We start from the raw sequence: 25731 nt of genomic DNA, 5'->3' as shown, positions 1-25731 counted from the left end.
AAAGACTCCCTATTAAGAGAAAGCCTTTCCTTCCCTCTATGTACCCACACAAAATTCTTTATCTAATTTTCCCCTGCCATAATTTTGTGCTATGGCAATGTGTAATAAATAACCCTATTCAATGTACTGTGTGGCTAGAACTAAGGTATGACTGCCACCTGATGGCAGCACTACTTAATTTGGGGCAAAAGACATACACAGAAAAATATTAAATTTACAAATTCAAACCTAGGATAAGTAATATATATTTACTACTTTGGTATATATGCTTGTAACACAAATTTTGTGTATGTACCCTAATTTTAAAAAATTCACTTAGTTGGCAATATCAACTATTTAAAATTTAGCAAACAGCTAGGATGTTAAAAAAAGCTTCTCAACATTCAAAATGGGTATTTATCAATGTTTTACAGAACTAAGTGTTAATGTATCTGTGTTCACTCTAACATGCTGCTTAAATTGCTAAATAATATTTATTACAGCATAAATTTAGAACATAAATTTATTATAGTATAATAATACATTACAAATAGCATTTGTATAAAATGACTAGCATATAAAATCACAGTATTTATTATAGTACTTATAATAAATAACATGTATTATTAACATAATTATAATACATTAATAATATATTTATGATAATAATTTTATACATGCCTATCCAGGTAATATTTGAATCTTGAATGCAGGATTGCAGGATTTAAATATCAGATAGATCATATTACCTATGTTACCTTGAAGAAAACAGTCACCTCACACATGTTTACTAAACAAAAATTTTTTAATTTTTTTTTTTTTTTTTAACATTTATTCACCTTTGAGAGACACATAGAGCACAAGTGGGGAGGGGCAGAGAGAGAGAGGGAGACACAGAATCCGAAGCAGGCTCCAGGCTCTAAGCTGTCAGCACAGAGCCCAATGCGGGGCCCAAACCCATGAAACGTGAGATCATGACCTGAGCTGACGTCAGATGCTCAACCAACTGAGCCACCCAGGTGCCCCAAATTCTTAAGACTGTACTCATCGTAGGATACTTTAAAGATCCCTTTATGCACAATGCTGATTTATGGTCACTACCAGATATAACTTAACTGGTTTATGTACTTTTCTTTTTTTTTTTTTAAATATTGATTTATTTTGAGAGAGAGAGAGAGAGAGCAGGGGAGAGGTAAAGGGGGGCAGGGGGAGAGGGAGAGAGAGAGAGAGAGAGAGAGAGAGAGAGAGAGAGAATGAATCCCAAGCAGGCTCTGTGCAGTCAGTGCAGAGCCTGATGCAGGGCTCGAACCCATGAACCATGATATCATGACCTGAACTGAAACCAAGAGTCAGTCACTTAACTGGCTGAGCCACCCAGGGGCCCCAAGTTATTTACTTTTCAATCCACAGCATATGAAAAAAGCAAATGAGACAAAGGAAAAAGGAGAACAGAATATACATAAATGTACATAAGTATACTAGGCAGTTATGAGAGCTTGATACTGAAACAAAAAGGCCCTGCTTTAAAAGCATAAAACACAAACCTACAACAATCCCATAAAAAGCAGACAAAATAAATTAAAATTAATTTGGAACCCTTTAATGGAGGATCTAACATCCAAACATTTTCATTGTATTCATTCATTCATTCATTTTTAATGTTTATTTTTTGAAAGAGAGAGTGACAGAGAGACAGAGAGAGATGGAGTGTGAGTGGGGGAGGGGCAGAGAGACAGGGAGACACAGAATTAGAAGCAGGCTCCAGCACAGAGCCAGATGTGGGGCTCAAACCCACAAACTGTGAGATCATGACCTGAGTTGAAGTCGGACACTTAACCGTGAGCCACCCAGGCGCCTCTAGACATTTTTAATAGCATGAAACACCGGTGTATTAAACCCTTGAGCACACAATGTAAACCAAAATCTGAGCAAGATTTTTTAAAATAAAAATTTACCAGCTGATTTTAAATTTACATAAAAATGCAAGGGATCTGAAAGAGACAGAACAATCTGAAAGAGAAGAAAAACAAAATTGGAGAATGTACAACTACAAGACAATCAAGTTAGGGTGGTATTCATATAAAGATATATAAGAGATCAATGAAACAGAAAAGAAGGCCAAGAAATAGATTCAACTTATCAGTCAACTGAGTCTCAACAAAGATGCTAAGGCAATTCAATAAAAGAAAGTCTTTTCGGGGAACCTGGTGGCTCAGCTCGTTGAGTGACTGACTTCAGCTTAGGTCATGATCTTCTGGTTCCTGAGTTGGAGCCTCGCATTGAGCTCGCTGCTGTCAGCCTGTCAGTGCAGAGCTGGCCTCAGATCCTCTGTCTCCCTCTCTCTGCCCCTCCCCTGCTTGCGCTCTCCCCAAAACAAACAAACAAACAAACAAACAAACAAACAGACAGACAGACAGACAGAAAGGCTTTTCAAATAATGGTGCTAGAATTGTAAATGGAATTGTTTTCTTAATTTCTCTTTCTGCTATTTTGCTATTAGTGTATGGAGATGCAATAGATTTCTATACATTAATTTTTGTCTCCTGTGATTTTACTGAATTCATTTATTACTTGTAATGGTTTTTTGGTAGAGAAACTCTTTAGAGTTTTCTTTAAAAAAAAATTTTTTTTTTTTTTTTTAAATCTATTCACTTCTGAGAGACAGAGTGTGAGCGAGGGAGAGACAGAGAGAGGAAGACACAGAATCCGAAGCAGACTCCAGGCTCTGAGCTGTCAGCACAGAGCCCAATGCGGGGCTCAAACCCATAAACCATGAGATCATGACCTGAGCCAAAGTTGGACGCTCAAATGACTGAGCCGCTGAGGGGACCCTAGAGTTTTCTTTATATATTATTATGTCATTGGCAAATAGTGACAGATTTACTTCTTCACTACCACTTTGAATGCCTTTTATTTCCTTTTCTTATCTGATAGTTATGGCCAGGACTTCCTGTATGATGTTTAAAAAAAATGGGGAGAGTTGATATCCTTGTCTTGTTCCTGATCATAGAGGAAAAGCTTTCAGTTTTTCACTACTCAGTATGATATTAGCTGTGTTTTTTTTTAATATGTCACCTTTATTATGTTAAGGTATGTTCTCTCTAACCCACTTTGTTGAGAGTTTTCATCATGCATGGATGTTATATTTTGTTAAATGGTTTCTCTATGTCTGTTAAGATTATTTGGTTTTTATCCTCTGTCTTGTTAAAGTGATATATCACACTGATTGACTTACGAATATTGAACCATTCTTGCATCCCTGGAATAAATCCCAGGGACAGCAGTGACTGATACTGTTAGTGTATTGTTAAATTTGGTTTGCTAATATTTTGCTGAGGATTTTTGCAAGTATGTTCTTTAGGAATACTGGCCTTTAGTTTTCTTTCTTTATAGTGTCTTTGGTTTTGGTATCAGAGTAATACTGGCCTCACAGAAGGAGTCTGGAAATTCTTCTATTTTCTGGAATAGTTGGAGAAAAATAGGTATTAACTCTGTGTTAGATTTGTGGTAGAATTCCTGTGAAGCCTGGATTTTTATTTGTTGGGAGTTTTTTAACTACTGATTCAATTTCATTACTACTGATGGATCTGTTCAAATTTTCTATTTCTTCCTGATTCAGTTATGGAAAATTCTAAGAATCTACCCATTTCTTTTAGGTTGTCCAATTTGTTGGCATATAGTTTTTCATAGTTCTGTTATAATCCTTTGTATTTCTATGGTATTGGTTGTTATTTCTCCTGTTTCATTTCTGATTTTATTTACTTGAGTCCTTTTTTCTTTATGAGTCTAGCTAAAGGTTTATTAATTTTATTTTTTCAAAGAACCAGCTCTCGATTTCATTGGTCTTTTCTATTACTTTTTAGTCTCAATTTATTTTCACTCTATTATTTCTACTTCTACTATCTCTGGATTTCTTTTTCTAGTTCCTCTTGGTATAAGGTTAGAATGTACAATTGCGCCAAGAAGGATAAAATACCTAGGAATAAACTTAACCAAGAGATCAAAGACTTGTACTCTGAAAACTATAGTAACTGATAAAAGAAACTGAAGAAAATACAAACAAATGGAAAGCTATTCCATGCTCATGGATGGGAAGAATTAATATTGTTAAAACGTCTATACTACTGAGAGCAATTGATAGATTCAATGCAATTCCTATTAAAATAGCAACAGTTTTTTCCACAGAACTAAAACAAACATCCTAAATTTGTATGGAACCACAACAGATCCCCAATAGCCAAAGCAATGTTGAGAAAGAACAAACCTGCGGATACCACAATCCCAGATTTCAAGATATGCTACAAACCTAGAGTAGTTGAAACTGTATGGCACTGGTATGAAAATAGACACACAGATCAACAGAATAGGATAGAGAGCCCAGAAATAAACCCAATCTTATACTGCCAATCTATGACAAAAGAGGCAAAAATATACAATGGGAAAAAACAGTCTCTTTAATAAATGGTGCTGGGAAAACTGGACAGCTACATGCAAGAAGATAAATTTGGGCCATGTGCTTACAACAAACACAAAGGTAAAATAAAGTCCTAAATGTGAGAACTGAAACCGTGAAACTCCTAAAAATACAGGCAGTAATCTCTTGGGACATTGGCCTTAGCAACACATTTATGGATATGTCTCCTTAAGAAGGGAAACAAAAGCAAAATTAAACTTTTGGGACTACATCAAACTAAAAAACTTTTGCACAGTGAAGGAAACCATCAATGAAACAAAAAGGCAACCTATTAAATCGAAGAAGATATTTGCAAATAATATATCTAATAAAGGGTTAATATCCAAAAATACAAAGAACCTACACAATTTAAAACACACAAAAATCCTAATAATGCAATTAAAAATGTGCAGAGGACCTGAACAGACATTTTTCCAAAGAAAATATACAGATGGCCAAGAGACACATGAAAAGATACTCAACATCACTAATCATTAGGGAAATGCCAATGAAAACCACAATGAACTACTACTTCACACCAATCCAAATAGCTAGTATCTAAAAGCCAAGTATTGGAGAGGATATGAAGAAAAAATAACCCTTGTATACTGATGGTAGAAATTTAAGTTGGTACAACCACTGTGGAAATTAGTATAACCACTACTGGGTAGTGGAATTTACCCAAAGAAAATGAAAGCAATAATTCAAAAATATATATTCACCCCTATGTTTATTGCAGCATTATTTACATTAGCCAAGATATGGAAGCAATTAAAGCATCCATCCACAGGTAAATGAGTAAAGAAGATGTGGGATATATATATATAATGAAATACTACTTAGCCATAAAAAGAATGAAACCTTGCCACTTGCAACAACATGGATGGACCTAGAGAGTATTACGCCATGAAGTAAGTCAGAGAAAGACAAATACCATATGATTTCACTTACTGTGGGATCTAAGAGACAAAACAAAAAAACATAAACAGACTCATCAATACAGAGAATTGGTAGTGGCCAGAGAGGATGGGGTTCAAGGGATGAACTAAATAGGTAAAGGGGATTAAGAGGCACAAACTTCCAGTTATAAAATAAATTAAGACATGGAGTTGAAAAGTATGTCATAGGGAATGTAGTCAATAATATTGTAATAACAGTATATGGTGACAGATGGCGACTACACTTATCAATGTTGAGCAGTGAGTAATGTATAGAATTGTCAAGTCACTATGTTGTACACCTGAAACTAATATAACACTGTATGTCAACTACACCTCCATGATAAAATTTTTTTAAATGGTGCTGGAACAACTGAATAGACTAAAAAAAAATGGATCTTGGGGCATCAATTGGTAGAGCATGCAACTCTCAGTCATGACGTTCTGAGTTCAAGCCTCACATGGGGCATGGAGCCTACTTAAAAAAAAAAAAAGAGAGAGAAAATGGATATTGACCTCTACCTTAAATCACGTTCAAAAGTTAATTCAAGACAGACAATGGACTTTAATGTAAAAGATGTATTTCTAATACACCTAGAGGCAAACAAAGGATAGTATTTTCATGACCTTGGGATAGGCAAAAATTTCTTAGGGCACAAAAATCACCAAAATCAAAAGAATAAACAAGTATTTTCATCTACATGTACTATCAACAAAATGAAAATACAAGCCCCAGACTAAAGAAAAAATTTTAATACATATATTTGACAATGCACTTATAACAAGAATATATAAATACTCCTAAATAGGTAAACAATAAAAAACAACCTAATTTAACACTATACAAAACTGAATTCAAAATAAAAAATCTCATTATTATTAGTCATCAGAGAAATGCAAAATAAAACCATACTTAAATACTACTTCACACCTATTGCTGTGGCTAAAATCAAAGACTGAAAATACCAAATAATGCAAGGATATGAGCAACTGGAACTCTCATATATTGATGGTGGAGTTTAAAACTGTATGGCTGTTTTGGAAAAAATGATTAGCAGTTTTCATAAAGTTAAAGATAAATCTACTCTAAGATCACGCAATTCCATTCCTATATATTTATATAACTGAAATAAAAACCTACGTTCACAAAAAGAATTGTTAGTTTCTTTATTCATAATAGCCAAAAAATGAAAACAAATAACAGGACAACAGATATTGAATACTGCTCAGCAACAACAACAACAAAAAGAATGAACTACTGATATACACACAGCATGAATCAATCTAAAAATGGGTGAAGCAAGTCAGATGCAGAAAGAGTACATATTGTATTACTGAATCTATAGGTCTTTAAGTATAGATAAAATTAAACTGTGGTTATAGAAATCAGAAGAGGGATTGCTTATGGGATGTGGGAACAAAATGAAAAGCAGCACAAGGTAATTTCCTGAAATAACAGAAATGTCCTATATATTGACTGGTGTGTTAGTGAACAGATTTGTCAAAACTCATTTGATCATACACTTGAAATTTGTGCATTTCACTGGTTTAAACTTGACTTCAATAAAATAAAAATAAACCCTCACTACTTGATGTAATACATATATTCTAATACTTGGTAGACTGTCACAATAAAATCCATATTCTACTCTTCTCATATCCTCATCTATCTGTTGGATGTGTAGTTTATACAATCTATTGTGTTTCACTGACACTGGGAGTTGGTCTACTGGCCTCTGTCACTTCAATCAATGGCAAACATGAGTTGCTGAGTCTCCTAGATCATATAACTCTTACCTCTCTAGAACCTTTAAGTTCTCAAGAACACTGAGTTCAACTCAATCATAATCCTCACTTTTGTCCAAGTGTTTTGAGATATAGCCCCTTTTGGATCCATGTATAATAATGCCTTCATAGGAAATTTTATCCCAAGTCATTTGTGCAATACTAATTTTTTTTTCATTAGTTTCATAGTTTCATAAATTTGTGATCACTATAACAATATTTTGTGTTGGTTTTTAGAAAATCTTTACAAAGTTTTTTTAAACTGATATTCAACACTTGCCAGTGTAAAGTTCAATCCCAGCAATAATGACTAATATGTGTACATATCTTTGACTCCCTTTTTTACTGATCTTATCAGGTAACCTGTAAAATCATTTAAAACACTGTCATGGCCTAAGGTGTTTTAAGCTAACATGCCTTCTCTAAACAGTCTCTAAATAGTGATAAGAACTTTAGTGATCTATTCCCTGAGCATTTTGTTTTGGAATGCTCTTTAAAGTCATTTAAGAAACTCTTTCACTTGCCACCATGTTTCATACAAACTTAATCTCTGACTTTATTTCCTTTTATATTGAAGACAATAAATTTTTTCTCTTACTTTATGTTCAAAATAAAGTTGAGAGAGCACTCAATAATATGTTTATAAGGGCTTAAATAGAAAGTAAATCTTTCTTTTTTTACAGGATACCTTTGTTTGGGAGAGGGGAACCTCACCTTACATTAAAAGCATATGTGACAATATTGATTAGAGATAATAAAATTAATTCCTTTTCATGTTTTTCTCCAGTTAAGTGGTTAAACAGAAGAGGCAGAGATTATAATTTATGCCTGGTTTTAAAAAATATGTTACCAATGATAATTCAAGAAGCTTGTATTAGTATTTATAAAATTTAGATCTCTTGAATGTAAAGTTTCTGTGCTAATAAGCCTCTATGAGGACTATATATATTATGTATATATACATACACACACAGACATATATTCATACATATATACACAGACATACATACATAGATATTAGGAATGAAAATCTAACTGTAACAAAGATATATACATTAAGGAAATTTAAATTAAAAAACCCATTTTTCCCTTGCTATGTGGATTTTCTCCAACTGTATGTAATAAATGAATAATTCCAAGAAAATTTTATTGGTAGGACTCATAACGATAACACTTTCTTTCAATTAAAAAAAGGGTTAAGTTATATTGTTTAAAAATTTTACTATGAAAATAACTGCTGAATATATTGGCCTTAATTTATAAGACCCTTTTATTAAAAAAATTAGTTTAGGACTTTTTTTCCTGTCCTTATGCCCTGTGTATAAAGAGATACTATCACGAGAGTAAAAAAGGCAATCCATGAATAGAAGAAAATATTTGAAAATAATATGTCTGATAATGGTCTAGTTTCCAGAATATATAAAGAACTCCTGGAACTCAATTAACAAAAGGCAACCAATTAAAAAATGGGCAAAGGACTTTGAATACACACTTCTTTGAATACACATTTCTCAAATATACAAATGGCCAACAAGCACACAAAAAGATACTCAGTATCATTAGTCATTAGTGAAATGCCAATCAAAGCCACAATGAAATACCACTGTGCAACCCAGTAGGTTGGCCACAATAAAAATAACAAATCTTGCCCTACTCAAGATTTAAAAGAGCCGAGCCCCAGACATGGAAAGCAAAGGTAGCAGCACTATCAACAATAGCCCAATTATGAAAAGAGCCCAAATGTTTACTGAATGATGAATGGATAACGAAGATTAGTATACATATACAATGGAATATTACTCGGAGAAATAATATTACTCTTTTCAAAAAGAAGGAAATCTTGCCATTTGCAACAACGTGGATGGAACTGGAAGGTATTAAGCTAAGTGAAGTAAGTCAGTCAGAGAAAGATAAATATCATATGATTTCACTCATATGTGGAATTTAAGAAACAAAACAGATGAACATAGGGGAAGGGAAGGGAAAGTAAGAGAAAAACAGAGAGGAAGGCAAACCATATGAGACTATTAAACACAGAGAACAAACTGAGGGTTGCTGGAGGGGTGTTAGGTGGGGAGATGGGTTAGTTGGGGGATGGACATTGAGGAGGGCACTTGTTGGGATGAGCACTGGGTATTTTATGTAAGTGATGAATCACTAAATTCTACTCCTGAAACCATTATTACACTATCTATTAACTAACTTGGATTTAAATAAAATTAAAAAAAAAAAAGGGAATGTAGGACTGATATATGCTACAACATGAATGAATGAAGCGAAAGAAACCAAACACAAAAGTCATATATTGCACGATTACCTTTATATGAAACATCCAGAATGAATAAATCAGACTAGTGTTCACTAGAGAACGGGGGGAGGAGGAAATGCGGAGGGACTGTTTAATGGGTATGGGGTTTCCTTTTGGGGTGTTTAAACTGTATTGTAATCAGGCAGAGGTGATGGCTGTACAATATTGTGAATGTATTAAATGCTACTAAATTGTACATGTGACATGGTTATGTAAATTTTATGTAAAAAAAGAAAACTAAACTAATCTAAACCCATCTCTTCAAAAATTCAGTCTCAGACAAGAGTTACCTATAGCCATTATATTACATATAACCTATGCTTTTGACTATTCTCTTTTTGTGGTGCTGTCAATAAATGATGCTTTGATTTTCTAGCTATTATATCATCTGTGGTATGTTTAGTGTTCCACAGGATTTTTTATAATCCCAGGGAATAAATGCAAATGGCACTTTCTCTTTACATCAACTGGGAAAAAAATACAAAATCATATTTTGCATTAGCAAGTGGTCACTGAAAATTATGTTTGAGACTGTGTTTCTTTTTATTTTTAAAATATGAATAGCATAGCACACCAGCATCAGAATGAATGGTATTCCAAAGTTACAAGTCTGGACTATTTTGTTTGAAGTCTTAATTTACCTCATTTTTGATATTTTAAAAACGCATGCGAAACAGATGAAACATAAAAATATCAGATCTGCATCTACTGCAAGGGTTTGCATCTCCTCTCTATCATGTACAAGCTGTGTGACTTTGGCCAAGTTATTTCATTTTTCTAAATTCTTTTGTAAAATGAGTATCATAAAGTATTTACTTTATGGCATTTTGATTAAATTAGTTAACATTTATAAGGCAACTCATGTCTGGAAGATAATAATTGTTATACATACTTTGTTAAGTAAAAATACATGAATAAATTATGGTCCTGAACATTCTATGGAGAAAAAAAAAAAAAAAAACCAACCCAAACTTTACATTTCTAAGAGCACAACAATGTATTCTATCTAACCAGAAAGAAAAAATAGCTCTTTCTGTCTCCAATTTTAAGATGAATCCTTTGGCTTCTAGTCATTGGTTATGGGAGAATCACTAAATATGCAACTACAAGGTAGAAGAGATGTTACTCAAAGAAAATAGGGTTATGGGAGCAAAGGTGGGCACAACTCTGAATAAAACATAGATGCCAAACAGGGCATAGAAATTTGCATATGAGGATGTCCAATGAAGAATTCTTTAAAAAATATTATTTTAAAGACTACTTTTTTAGAGCAGTTTTAGGTTCACACTAAAATTGACAGGAGGGGCGCCTGGGTGGCTCAAGTTGGTTAAGTGCCCAACTCTTGATTTCAGCTCAAGTCATGACCTCATGGTTCCGGAGATCAAGCCCTGCTTTGGGCTCTACAGTGGAGAGCCCAAAGTGGAGCCTGCTTGGGCTTCTCTCTCTCCCTCTCTCTCTCTGATCCTCCCCTGTTCACGCTTGCTCACATGTGTATGCACGCTCTCTCCCTCTCTCCCAAAATAAATAAACTTTAACAAATTCAGAGGAATATACAGAGATCAATGAAAATTCTTAAAACTTCCCTAATTCTGACAATTGTATACTTTGAAATACTATTTTACGAAGGCTTATAAAGCAAATTATTTTCATTTTACAGTCTAAGGAAAGACTCATTAAATGAAGAGTTTAAATGAGTAATAGCAAAGAATATTAAGTAATCAAACAGCAAAAACATTACATCAACTTGGATTTCTTTTCTTTAGGTTAGGATCATAAATATCAGTGCATATTGAGTAAAGCCATGTTTACCACATGTTCTGCTTCCACACAAGATTACTAAGCTCAAAATTATTTTCTTCTTGACCAAGGAATTCTTTCCCATTTTCTGCACCTCCATAAGACATACTTCATTAACCCAAAAATATATAAAACAAGGTTAAATCCGCTTTGGTATCCTATTTGATAGGGTTGCACCAGACATACTTAAATTGAAAAATTATTTGTTGCTTACCCAAAATTCAGATGTAACTAGGCATCCTATATTTTTATTTGCTATATCTGGCAATTCTACAAAACAGGACATTGAAATACACATAATTTTTTTAGTGTAAGTATTTCCCAAACACTGCATACTAAAAGTTATTCATTGCTTACCTAAATTAAAATTTAATCAGGTACTCTGTATTTTATCTGTCAACTCAAGGTATTTATTTAGTAGGACAGAAGTAAAGATTTATTCAAGTTGTCCCTGAAAGAATGCCAGATCAACTGTTATTCTGTCTTACTTCAGCAGCCCTAACAAGAGCTTGTTCAGGGCAGAATACAAGTCTGCAATGCTGGGACAAAGTACAAAGCACACAACATGGCTCTCCAAACCTGTAAATGGCATATGTTGATCTCAACACTGGACTTAACAATTCTAGGCACAAGCTACAATACACATTAAATATGGCATCTCTGATGGTATAATGGGAAGCACTGTAACACAAGAGGCATCTTTGGAAGCACTAGCAATAAAGATCAGTGAAACTGTTGAGGAAATAAACTGGTGAAAATAAGTTCTCCAAAAACACTGTTGAAAGACAATTCTTCAGGGTCTCTTACATTTCTAAGTCTCGTGAGCAGAAACATTGACTGTCCTTGTTACAGACTATCTTTTCAAGGATGTTTGTATTGAGAATAGCCTAGGAAGACAGAGATATGTCTTCCTCAGGAGCAAAGAGCAGATTTGCTCACAGCCTTGGTAGATAAAGATTCCCTTTGGAGTAAATAGCATGCATGCCCATGTCCATTACAAAATGGGACATGTACTGCAAATGTAGGACCCCTATGCATCAATAAATGTATGCTAGGTTACAGGTTACCTTATGTGCTTGTAAGTCCTTTACAGATCTCAGATTCTTTATAGTTCTTGACACATAGAAACTTCATTATAATTTATTGATTTTCGATTTATTTTTTTGCTTTTTATAAGTTATCTTCCTTGATAATTCCATTTCTCAGTTTAAAATGACAAAGACATCTTTCACTTGATATTAAATACCTTTAACCTTTTTTCTCAGCTATACTGACTCAGGTATATCTGACATACCACATGCAACATACATGTTTAAGGAGTACAAGGTATTGATTTGATGCACTTGTATACTGCAAGATGATTACCACCTTAAGCATTAGCTAACACATCCATCATGTCACGTAATTACCATTTCTTTTTTGTGGTAAGAACATTTAGGATCCATTCTCTTCCCAACTTTCAGGTATACAGTACAGTACTGTTAACTAAAACACCATGATATAAATTAGATCCCCAGAAATTATTTATCTTATAACTGGAAGTCTGTACCCTTTGAACAGTAGCTCCCTATTTCACACCACCCTTCTACCGCTGGTAATCACCATTCTATTATGTTTCTATGAGTTCAGCTTTTTTAGAATCTACATGTAAGTGATATCATACAGTACTTGGTTTTCCCTGACTTGTTTCTCTTAGTGTAATGCCCTCAAGGTCCATCTGTGTTGTTGCAAATGGAAGGATGTCCTTTCTAATAATTGAATAATGTTCCATTGTATATACAGGTTTCTCCCACTATCTAAAAACAGAGGATTCCAGTGAAAACTTTGAGTTTTTAAAAAAAATTTTTTAACATTTACTTTTGAGAGACAGAGAGAGAGAGAGAGAGAGAGAGAGAGAGAGAGAGAGAGAGAGAACATATGGGGGAGGGGCAGAGAAAGAGGGAGACACAGAATCTGAAGCAGGTTCCAGGCTCTGAGCTGTCAGCACAGAGCCCGATGTGGGGCTGGAACTCTCACAAACCGTAAGATCATGACCTGAAGTGAAGTCAGATGCTTAACCGACTGAGCCACCCAGGCACCCCCCGACTATGAAACCTTTCTTAAGCTGAATTGGCATAAAGTAAGAAAGCAATGACAATTTCATAAATGGTCATAAAACCATTTCATAAAACCAACAATCTTCTTGGTACTTCTTCTGGTTAGCAAAAACAGGTAACTAGTGGAGGTTTCACAAAAGCAAAGTGATAGTATGGGAAACCTAAATATACCACATCTTCTTTATCCAGTCATCCATTAACGGACACTTAGGTTATTTCCATGTCTTGGCTATTACGAATAATGCTGCAATAAACATGGGAGTGCAGGTATCTCTTCGAGATCCTGTTTTCTTTTCCATTGGATATGTACCTGGAAGTGATATTGCTAGTCCATATGGTAGTTCTATTTTTAAGACTTTAAGAAACTTCCACACTGTTTTGCCATAGTGTCTGCACCAATTTACATACACACCAACAGTGCACAAGGGTTCCCTTTTTATCAGATCCTTGCTAACACTTGTTATCTCTTGACTTTTTATAACAGCCATTCTAACAAGTATGAGGTGATGACTCATTGCGATTTTGATTTGCACTTTCCTAATGATCAGTGACACTGAGCATCTTTTCATGTACCCATTGGTTATTTGCATGTCTGTATAAATGGCTCTTCAGTGCCTCTGTGCATTTTTTAATCAGTTTTTTTTTAAATTGAGTTGCGGGAGTTCTTCATATATTTTAAATATTAAGCTCATCATATACATGACTTGCAAATATTTTCTTGATTAACTAAGTTGCCTTTTCATTTTGTTGACGGTTTCCATTGCTGTGTAGAAGCTTCTTAGTTTGATGTAGTCCCACTTATTTACCTATGCCTTTGCTTTTGGTGTCAAATCCAAAATATCACTGCCAAAACCAATGTCAGGGAGTTTTTTCCCTGTTTTCCTCTAGGGGTTTTATAGTCTCAGGTGTTAGGTTGAAGTCTTTAGTCCATTTTGAGCTAATTTTTGTGAATGGTTTTAGGTAGGGGTCCAATTTCATTCTTCTACATGTGGTTACTCGGTTTTCCCAGCACCTCTTATTGAAGACACCATTCCCCATTGAGTATAGTTGGCTCTTTTGTCAAATATAAGTTGGCCATATATGCAAAAGTTTGTTTCTAGGCTCCTGATTTGGTTCCATTTGTCTATTTGCCTATTTTTATGCCAGTACCATGCTGTTTTGATTATTACAGCTTTGTAATATAGTCTGAAATCAAGAAATGTGAAGCCTTCAGCTTTGCTCTTCTTTCACAGTCTTGCTTTGGTTATTTAGGGTCTTTTGTGGTTCCATATAAATTTTAGAACTGTGATTTTCTATTTCCGTGAAAAATACTCTTGGAATTTCGATAAGGATTGAACTGAAACTATAGATGGATATTTAACCATATTAATTCTGATCAATGAACATGGAGTATCTTTCCATTTGTGTTTCTGTCATTTTCTTTCATCAAAGTCTTGTAGTTTTCAGTAACAGATCTTATAGCTTCTGGTTAAATTTATTCCTAAGTATTTTCTTATTTTTGATGCTATTGTGAATGGGACTCTTCTCTTTATTTCTTTTTCAAGTATTTCACTGTTAGTGTACAGAATGCAACTAAGGTTTATATATTGATTTTGTATCCCAAAACTTTACTGAATTTGTTGATTAATACCAACAGTTTTTTGATGAAGTCACAAGCATTTTTTAATATATAAAATCATATCATCTGCAACCAGAAGCAATTTTACTTCCTTTTTTTTAAATGTTTGAGAGAGAGCGTGAGTGGGGGAGGGGCAGAGAGAGAGAGAAGGAGAGAGGGACTCCCAAGCAGGCTCCACATTGATGTCAGTGCAAAGCCAGATGTGGGGCTCAATCTCACGAACCACGAGGTCATGACCTGAGCTAAAATCAAGAGTCAGAAGCTGAAATGACAAAGCCACCGAAGCACCCCTACTTCTTCCATTCTGATTTGGATATCTTTTATTGCTTTTTATTGTCTAATTGCTTAATGAGGACTTCCAGTACTTTGTTGAATAGCAGTGATGAAAATGGGCACCCTTGTCCTGTTCGTGATAGTAAAGGAAAAGGTTTCAACTTTTTACCCTTGGGTATAATGTTAGCTGTGGGCTTGTCATATTACTATTATGTTGAGGTACATTCCTTCTATATCTAGTTGAGAGTTTTTATCATAAAAGAATATTGTATTTTGCCACATACTTTTTCTGCATCTATTGAGAGGATCATATAATTTTAATCTTTCATTCTATTAATGTGGTATATATCACATTTATTTACTTGTGTGTACTGAAGCATCCTTGTATCCCAGGGATAAATCCCATGTGATCATGGTGTATGATCCTTTTAATCTGTTCAGTTCAGTTTGCTAATATTATCTTAAGAATTTTTGCATCTACATTCATCAAGGATATTGGATTGTTGTTTACTTCTCTTGTATTCTCTTTATCTGGCTTTAGTATTAGGCTAATGTTGGCATTGTAAAAAAGTTTGGAAGTGTTCTTTTTTTATTTTTTTGGGAAGAATTTGAGAAAGATTAGCTTTAATCCTTTACATATTTGGTAGAATTCACTAGTGAAGCCATCTTTTCCTAGACTTCTCTTTGATGAGTAATTGTTGGTTAACGATTGAATCTCTTTACTCAACCAATTTGTTGGTTTATAATTGTTCATAATCCTTTGTATTTCTGTGGTTATCAGTTGCACTCTATCTTCTTTCATTTTATATTATAAATTATTTTCTCAGTCTAGCTAAAAGTGTTGAGCTTATCTTTTCCAAACAAACAAACAAACAAACCTTGTTCTTAGTTTTGTTGATTTTTCCTATTGTTTTTTGGTCTTATTTCTGTTATAATCTTTGTTAATTCCTTCCTTCTGCTAACTTTGGGCTTAAGTTTGTTCTTTTTCTAGTTCCCTGATATGTAAATTTAGGTTATTTATTTGAGATTTTTGGCCCATTGGTTATTTAGGAGTGCTGTTTTACATCCACATATTTGTGATTTTTCCAGATTTCCTTCTGTTAATTGATTTCTAGTTTCACACTGTTGTGATTTAAAGATACTTGGTATGATTTCAATCTTTTAAAATTTGCTAAGAATCTTCCATGTACACCTGAGAAAAAAGTGTATTCTGCTGCTGTTGGATCAAGTATTTTATGTATATTTGTTAGGTACATTTGGTCTGAAGTATGGTTCAAGCCCAATGTTTCGTCATTGATTTTCTATCTGGATGATCTATCCATTGTTGAAAGTGGGGTAATGAAGTCCCCTACTATTACTGTATTGTTTTCTATTTCTCCCTTCAGATCTGTTAGTATCTGCTTAGTATATTTAGGTGCTCCAATGCTGGGTGCATATATACTTAAAATGGTTAGATCTTCTTGAAGAACTGACCTCTTTATCATTATATAATGACCTTCTTTATCTCATTTTCATTCTTTTTTAAAAAAAATTATTAATGTTGATTCACTTTTTGAGAGACAGAGACAGAGACAAGTGCGAGCAGGGCAGCAGCAGGGAAAGAGGGAGACACAGAATCTGAACCAGGCTCTAGGCTCTGAGCTGTCAGCACAGAGCCCAACGCAGAGCTCCAACCCACGAACCGGGAGATCATGACCTGAGCCAAAGTTGGATGCTCAATCGACTGAGCCACCTAGTTGCCCGTCTCTTATTATCATTTTGACTTAAAGTCTATTTTGTGTGATATAAGTACAACTAACCTTAAAAAAACAAGTATAGCTATCCTTATTCTTAGGTTTCTGCTTGCATTGAATGTCTTTTTCCATTGCTTCACTTTGAGCCCGTGTGTGTCCTTAAAGCTGAAGTGAGTCTCTTGTAGGCAGCATATAGTTGGTTCTTTTTTTGTCTACTCAGCCACTCTATGACTTTTGATTGGAGAATTCAATCCATTTACATTTAGAGTACTGATATGTAAGGATTAATTAATGCCATTTCATTAGTTGTTTTCTGGCTGTTTTGTAGCTCTCTTCTTCCAGTCTTTGTTTTTCCTAACAAATCCACTGACTGTAGATTACAATCTTCTCTTTTCTTGCAACTTTCAATATTATCTCTTTGATTTTGATTTTTGACAGTTTTATTATAGTGTGTTGGAGGGGATCTCCCTAGATTTAGTTGGTTTGGTGGTGACCTATGAGCTTTATGTACTTGGATATCCAAATGTCTTCCCATGTTTGGGACACTCTCAGTAATTATTTCTTCAAATAGGCTTTCTGTTCCCTTCTCCCTCTCTTTTTCTTCTGGAGCTTGAATAATTACAAATTATTACTTTTGCTGGTATCTCATAGATCAGGAAGCCTTTCTTCACTCTTTTTCATTCTTTTTTTCTTTGCTCTCCTCTGACTGGAATTTCAAGTTCCTATCTTTTATCACAGATTCTTTTTTTCTGTTTGGCTCATTCTGTCGTGAATGCTCTCTACTGCATTTATCATTTCATTCACCAAATTCTTCAGCTCCAGAATTTGCTTTTGATTTTTTTTTTTTTTTAATGATTTCTATCTCTTTGTTAATCTTCTCATTTTGTGCATGGCTTTCTTAATCTTGTTGAATTATCTTTCTGTGTTTTCTTGTAGCTGAGTTTCCTTAAAATGGCTACTTTGAATTCTTTATTGGGTAAATTTCTGATCTTCCTGTTTTTGTGTTCGGTTACTAGAGGATTATGATCCTTTGGTGATGTCATTTTCCCCTGATGTTTCACGTTCCTTGGAGTTTTGCATTTCTACCTTAACATTTGAAGTAGCAGTCACCTCCTCCAGTATTTACTGTCTTCGGGGCAGAAATATTTCCTCAGTCTTGACAGGGATTCTGAGGTTTTCTCAGACTTTCTATGGATATACCTGCTCTATATTTCTTGCTCCCTCTTTGGCAAATTTTTTAATATTGTATTCCTTCTCTCCTTCCTGCAACATATCAGGCTGAGTGCTGACTGCCTATCTTTTATTTCTCAAATGTGATGCCACAGCTCATTTACGGTCTCTTCCTGGCCTGCAGCTACAGATCTGCCAAAGTTTACTTTTGTCACTGCCTTCAGCAGCGCACAAAGGGAGCTAGATGCAGAGTAGAAGGGAGGGTGTGGGTGAGGCATATGGAATGGTGGAGGTACCCATGGCCAGTTGGAGGGATCCACAGCCGAGGCTGTCCAAGTAGCTCATGAACAAACTTTTAACGGAGTTTGTGATGTAGTGAGAAGTATGAGTCCCTTTAATGCTTTCTGAGAGACCCATCTGCCACTCTCCCAGTCTCTTTCCACTTTACCCCCCAAGTCATGGAACTCCTGATTTAGAACTCTAGATGGGATGAGAGAGAGAGAGAGAGAGAGAGAGAGAGAGAGAGAGAATGCGAGAGAGCGAGAGAGAGAGAGAGAGGAGCCACTTTGGCAATGTCCTGCACAGCTAGGGAAGCTGGGTACTCAACTCATCCATTCCTCTTTTTCTCTGCATGAAAAATCACAGGCCAAGAAGGGTTCTCTTAGACCTAAGCTGTGCTATTTTGGGCGAGGGATGATATATTTAAAGACAAGCTATTCCTCTTGCTAGAATTCTAATGCATCCAAACTTGTATTTTTTTTTTTTTTTTGCCAATGGAATACTGGAACTTCTCTTCTGGAAATATGAACTTCTGCAAAGGTTCTCTCAACCCTGGGTAACTATCTAAATCTAATTCCCCAGGGGTTGCCAGACTGTAGCCACGAGCATCAAGAGCTGGTAAACAGGCCACTGCAGGGTCAAGACTGAAATCCTTCTGCTTATTATCCAATGCACAGGTGGGTGAGATGCCTCCAGGGTTCCTTAGTATATGGTATTAGATCCCACAGCTCCCACAGTCACTTTTGTTCATGGATAGATGCTAAATTTTTGTTGTTGTGGGTGGGACAAAAACAAAAGACATTTTATACTGCCATGATGTTGATATTACTGCCTTTCATCTTTTTATGTAATATGGGGTACTGGAATCATTCATACATAATAGTCTCTATGCTTTAATGTGAATGTGTATGGCACGTAACCACAAAATTCTACCAGTCTGGTTGACTTAATTTTCCAAGATTCAGGAAATCTGTCCTTTCTGAATCTTGATATCACATAACATGGTAGAACAAATGTTAAACTAATTCATTACATTGTTCTTACCAAGTATAGAATTACATTTCCTCTTTTTAGTCCAACTCTTTCTTTGCCTCATTATTTGCTTTCACTCCAACAAGAGATTCCATATCATACGTTCACTTCTGTAACTTAGTTCAACTGCACTGTTTCTGAATACATTATCAGACAGCCTATACACTTTATTACAGCCAATTCTGTCCCAGTACAAACAATGAATGACCTGTGGACTACTTCGGTTACTGTAGGCTTAGCAATGTATTCTCAGAATACTGATAAACTTTATGAACAAAGTTCCTATTTAACTGCATAAATGGGAATCAAAGGACATAATATACCACCATTTCCAGTTTTTGTGATATACATCAGAGCAGGGCATGACAGGGCAAGGATTATTATTCCTGGTTAAGTAACAATAGGGCACTTTCTCTCTGTGTCTTAATTACCTTTCCTTGATTCTTTTAGGAGTTAAATAGGCCATTTTTTATTATCTAGAATGGAGTGAGAAAAACGAAGCTCTAGGAAAAATTTCAGTTTATCTTTGACATTTTAGTTTTCCATAAACCCAATTTTATCTTGGCCTTCCTTCTTTGCTCCCTTTTTTTAAAGTTGCGTTCATCAGCTTCTCTACTGGCTTACCTTCTTGTTCTTATTCTACCCAGGACAACCCCAACCTCATAAAATATTATGCGACAAAGTTGCCTCTGATCCTTGCTATAATTCCCTTCTCTATCTTGAGAGGCAGTATGTCAAACGGTAAGGAACACAGGCTATTGAACCATATTGCTTGGGTCTGAATCCCATCTCTGCCACTTACTACCTGGTAACAACAAATAAGACACATTTATAACCATAATGGGAGATTTTACCACACTTTTCTTGGTAGTTGATAGCACTAGCAGCCATAAATTCATGAAGAATATGAAAAATTTGAACAAAATGATTTATAAACTTAACCCAGCATATTTTACACTTAACCCAGCAATCTGATGAATACACATTCCTAGTATAAAGCAAGTCTCCAAGAATACTGAAATACTGAAATCACAGACTTTTCTAACTACAATGAAGATAAACTAGAAATCAACAACAAAAAGGCAACCAGGAAATCAATACATTTGGAAACAAAGAAACACAGCCTTGGAAATACAGGCTCTTTAGTTAGCAAGAGATGGAGATGTGGTCAGATAACCTCAGGCTGTGTGGGATTTTTATAAGGATATAAAGTAAGGACATCCAAGGAAGTGACTCTGTAGCCAAACAGCCAGTTCTTATGAAACTGAAATGCTGTTCATTGCCATTTAGCAAATAACACCTAGACTAATATCCTAGTATCACTCTAGTAGCAGTTCAGAAACCAGTGTTTGTTCTTTCCTTTTCTAGTCATTTCTCCATTCTCACGTTCCTCTCTCTCTCTGACACTCTCCCTGCTTTGCTTTTGATCCTTTTTACTTTCATCCCTATCTTGTAATAAATGGTTTATTCATGGCTTCTATTGTCTCATGACTTTTGTCTATGACCTTCTCTTGGTTTCTGCCACTGTTTAGTAACTGGGTCTCTTCTTTTGTGTCCCATGTTTGAATTATTCAAGACAAATGATCTGAATACTTTATTCAGTCATTCTTCTAATAGAAAATGCTCCAAATCAGCAGAGTTAATGCAGCAGCCACCTTCAAAAATTACCAATCTTCTCTATGTTCACGCTGTAGATGACTACCTTTGGTCTAAGTGCCAACCTCTAATTCAAATTGCAGGGTCACTTGATACAAAATATGGCAATTTTTGGACAAGAACGGTCTCTGGTCCCTTATTTCAGAAGACTATGGGCAGGCACTCAATTTCTTGGATTTCTGAGCAAGGCAAAAATAACAACTGCTAAATATAGGACAACATATCTAGTGTATTCTTTAAAATGGTTTTGTTTACCTATAGTGCTTTAAATCAAAGATTTCCCAACCAAATTATTATTGGTATGCTGCATAATTTCCCATTTGGGGTAGTGTGTGTGTATAAAGTCCTATCATTGACTAGTCCCATGGAGTCCTGTCATTGACTAGTAAATTGTTTATGTTTATATCCAGAAAAAGAAGGAATAGATGTATTTATTATTTTTATAAACCATTTTATATACTAATGAGAAAAAAAACTTCTAAACAACCCTGAATCAAAGAATAAACTGCTCACAAAATTTAGAAAATACTGAGAACCAAAGGATAAAAAGAACATATTAAAAACTTGTACTAAAGCAGTACTTAGGGAAAAACTTATCAACTTAAATGTATAAAGCAGAAAAAAAGAAATGCTATAATCAATAAGCTAAACATCTACTTATAGAAGCTTTAAAAAGCAAAATAAACTTTTAGAAAGTAAGAGGAACTACTAAAGTCAAAAGGAAAATTAATAAAACCCAAAACAAAACACACGAGACAATTAACATCAAGTTAGTTCTTTGAAAAAACTAGTAAAATGACACTTCTGATGGGATCAGTCAAGAAAAAAAGAATAAAGGCACAAATAACTGACAAGAAAAATAAAACAGAAAAACACTACAGATACTTAAGATGTTAAAAAAAATAATTGAAGGATACTATGAATTATTCGGTGCCAATAAATTAATAAATTTAGACAGAACAAACTCCTTAAAAAACATAATTTACCAAAACTGATTGACAAAGAAATAAAATACAGTATATTTCCACTATTACTATATCACCTGAATCTAACCATAAGGAAACATAATACACATAATACAAACCCAAACTGAACAATGGTCTACAAAACTAGCCAATACTCTTTATGAAAGACAAAGAAAATACAAGGAACTATTCCAGATTAAATGAGTCTAAAGAATTTAAATGGTCATGAAAACTGAATGCAATGTGTGATTCTGAGTTTGATCCTGGAAAAGGGGAAAAGTCAGGCAGGACATTATTAAGACAAACAATAAAATATCAAGTGAGTTTTGCATTAGATATCAATATTGTATCAATATTAAATTTCATAAAGTTGATCACTGTCCTATGGTTAAGTAAGAAAGTATTTTTGTTCTTAGTCAATATGCCCTTAAGTATTTATGGATAAAAGAACATGATGCGTCTAAAAAACAAATGATCCAGGAAAAAAAAATCCGTGTGTGTGTGTGTGTATAACCTATCTATAAAAAGAAGGAATGATAAACATGACAAAATTGTAACGTGATTCTGATGAAGAGTATATAGGATTATTCTGTACTATTTTAGTAACTCTTCTGTAAATTCTCTATTATATTTTATAAGCTTTATGACTTTGCTTTTCATATTTGTCTTCAATCCACCTTAAACTGAATTTTACATAGTATTTTTTTTCCACATGAATACCTAATTGTCCCAACATCATTTATTGAAAATCTCAACTTTTCTTGAAATCTTGAGGTTTCTCTATATGTTGCTCTGGATATATTATGTCCAAGCATGGCTACGTCTATATCTGGCCTTTCTCTTCTGTTCCATTTACACTAAAATTAAGACCTCTAATTTATCAAAAGACAGCACAAAGATAATGGGGGGGACAAAAACAATGACACAAGAGAAGATTTATTTACAAAACATGTAACAAAGGCCAATACATAGAAAAGTATTCCAAATCAAGATGAAAAAGAAAGGTAATCCTATAGAAAAATGATTAAACAATTTGAACAGGTACTTTACAAACAGGAAATCTACATAGCCAATAGTCATACAAAATAGTGTTCAACCTCACAGGTCATCAGAGAAATGAAAATTAAAACTACAATGGTATCAGACTGGCAAAATTTAAAGTCTGCCAAAAATCAAGAGGTGTGGGGTGTATGTGGAATAACAAGAGCTCTCATCAAGTGTTGGTGGCAGTGAAAACTGGCACCACTTTGGAAAATAGTGTGGCATTTGCTTGTAAATAACTGACGTTATACAGATCCTATGACATAGCAATTTCCCTTACAAGTAAATAATTCAGAGAAACTATCATGCCAGGAAGTATGTACAAGAATGTTCATAGTAGCTTGGTTTGTAATAGCTACAAGTTAGGAGTAATCCAAATGTCCATCAGCAGAATGGATACACATACTGTGGGTATATGCAAATAAAATACATCACACCAATGAAAATGAACAGTTATAGCTACTGATAAAAACATGGATTAATCTCACAAACACAATCTTGAGTGAAAGAAGATATAAAAGAATATACACTGTATCATCTCATTTATATAGAATTCAATAACATAGGCTGAATAACATGACAGGATGAAACAACTTGTATTATTTAGAATGCATACACAGATGGAAAAACTAAAAGAAGTGATGAACTCCTTATCAGAAAAGACAAGATGGTGATTACTTCTAAATGTCAGGGAGAGAAAAGAAATTAGAAAAAACACACAAGGCACTGCTGTGGTATTCACAATTTTCTATTTCTTGGTCTGGGTGAGAGTTAAAAGGATATGTGCCTTTAATTAATTGTTAAAATATGCATGTTTTATGTACTTTTCTAATTTTGATAATATGTTTTATAATTAAGAAAAGAAAAAGGAAAAAAAGAAAACACAGTGTTTTCAAGGACCTACTAGTAAGTAGGTCAGGAAAATTAATGTGTGTACAGAGCATACAAAGAGATAAGACTGGAAAAGTAGTCAGATGTTTCATATATCAAAGCCTCTTGATAAGCTATACAATAAAATTGAACAAAAATTTCTGCACAAGGTCCATAGTAAGCCTACAGCAAACATGTGCGTCTAGATTACTACCCCCTGACTTTCCAAGTTTGTAATACACATTCCTAAATGAGGCAAAAGGAGGAAAAGTCGGAGAGAGTCTAGATTAGTTTAAGATGGCTCTCTTGTTCCTGATTTGTTTCTAATGAGACCTGACTAATACCTGTTCTTGGGTTCCAGTGGCTAGCCTGTATCATATAGTTTTCTATTTTAATTACACTTAGATGATTTTTCTTATTGGCAAGAGTTGTAACTGAGACAAATCATGTGATTAACTGTATTGTTTTATTATTAAGAAATCAAACAATAACACAACAGTAAATGTCTCTTTTCTAATTTATCAACATAAGGGTAAAAATCAGGTTTTTTATTCATAATGAAATTCAAAGGTAATTAATACTGATCAAAATGTTCTAACATCACTTTTCTTTAACTTACCCTCAAAGTATGGTGCTCTTGTGCTAATAAAAGTCTTAGTTCTTCATGTAGTGTTATAACTTCCAGAAACTGACCCCATAAAGCCATGAGAAGGGAACAAAGTTGTGCAAGATTCATATTTATAAGTTCTGCCAGTTCATCAGGATTTTCTATTTTCTGAAATGACAAGAAAAAAACTTCACTGCTTCCTGAGACTTACTATATCTAAATATAATGTTATTGGAACATCAATACAAAGGCAAATTTTTAGTTTTAAAAAGTGTGTGTGTGTGCACGTGCTCATATGTATAGAGACCAAGTGAGCAATGGCTTTTTAAAAAATTTTGACAGTTACTACAGCAACTTAATTGATATTTCAATATCTGAGGTATCTTGTTACCAAAATAATGTCAAATATAGTTTAAAATTACACATAGGATTCTAAAGAGCATGATCAACTCAAACACTAAAATCTTGAGAATTTTAAACATAAGTACAAATCATGATGAAAGTTATAGAAGTGTTAGAAGATAATGAAATCTTAAGATTTTTTCCTCTAATCTGCTAACTGAAGTACTTAGAAAATCTGTAACTCCTCAGAAAGAACAGAGATACTTTCTAAAGTACTAACTGCTTTTCTTTCATCCTAAGTTTCTAAGTTTTATTTTGCCCTTGGTAGTCCTTTTACAGTCATCAAACACTTCTTTCTCTTTTCTAACAATTCATTTATCCACTGTTTATTGAGCACATTTTAAATGCTAGGGCCCACATTCCAATCTACATCAAAGATTAACAGGAGAAGCTCAGTTTAGTAAGGAAACAAAAGTGGATAACCAATTTTACTATGCTGTTATGAGGGTTCTAATAGTGGTATTAAATTGTCCCATTTATTTAAATATTCACCTAAACTCATGATAAAAGTTAAAAGTAATGAACTATACCACAAAATGCAGAATCTTCTATGAGCCATTGGATTTCTTGCGTAAGTAAAATAAGGATTTGTGAACAAAGAAAAATAAGACTATATTATACATCAGAATAATTCCTTCTCTTTTGGACAGGCATTTTTGTTATGAAGGCAAGCCTTTCTTTAATTCACTGAGGCAGCGCTGTTCAGGCAGATTATATCTTGCTGGAAAA

General features: G+C 34.3%; 1 protein-coding gene across 14 annotated transcripts in view; it reads right to left on the bottom strand.

Moving 5' to 3' along the window:
- The window catches only part of FAM135A (family with sequence similarity 135 member A), a 122469-nt gene that overhangs the window by 27798 nt on the left and 68940 nt on the right, over window positions 1-25731 (bottom strand). For 12 of the 14 annotated variants that reach the window (XM_040473879.1, XM_040473874.1, XM_040473876.1 and 9 more), the window contains one exon: window positions 24613-24768. The exons of the other annotated variants lie outside the window; for them this stretch is intronic. In XM_040473879.1, coding sequence (XP_040329813.1) covers window positions 24613-24768 — 156 coding nt within the window. The remainder of the gene's footprint in view (window positions 1-24612; window positions 24769-25731) is intronic. 14 annotated transcript variants of the gene reach the window in all.

The sequence above is a fragment of the Herpailurus yagouaroundi genome, unplaced genomic scaffold (assembly GCF_014898765.1).
Source record: "Herpailurus yagouaroundi ecotype Mexico unplaced genomic scaffold, PumYag 139, whole genome shotgun sequence".
Taxonomy (NCBI): domain Eukaryota; kingdom Metazoa; phylum Chordata; class Mammalia; order Carnivora; family Felidae; genus Herpailurus; species Herpailurus yagouaroundi.
The sequence above is the reverse complement of the archived record's forward strand: the minus strand, read 5'-3'. Positions and strand labels throughout refer to the sequence as shown.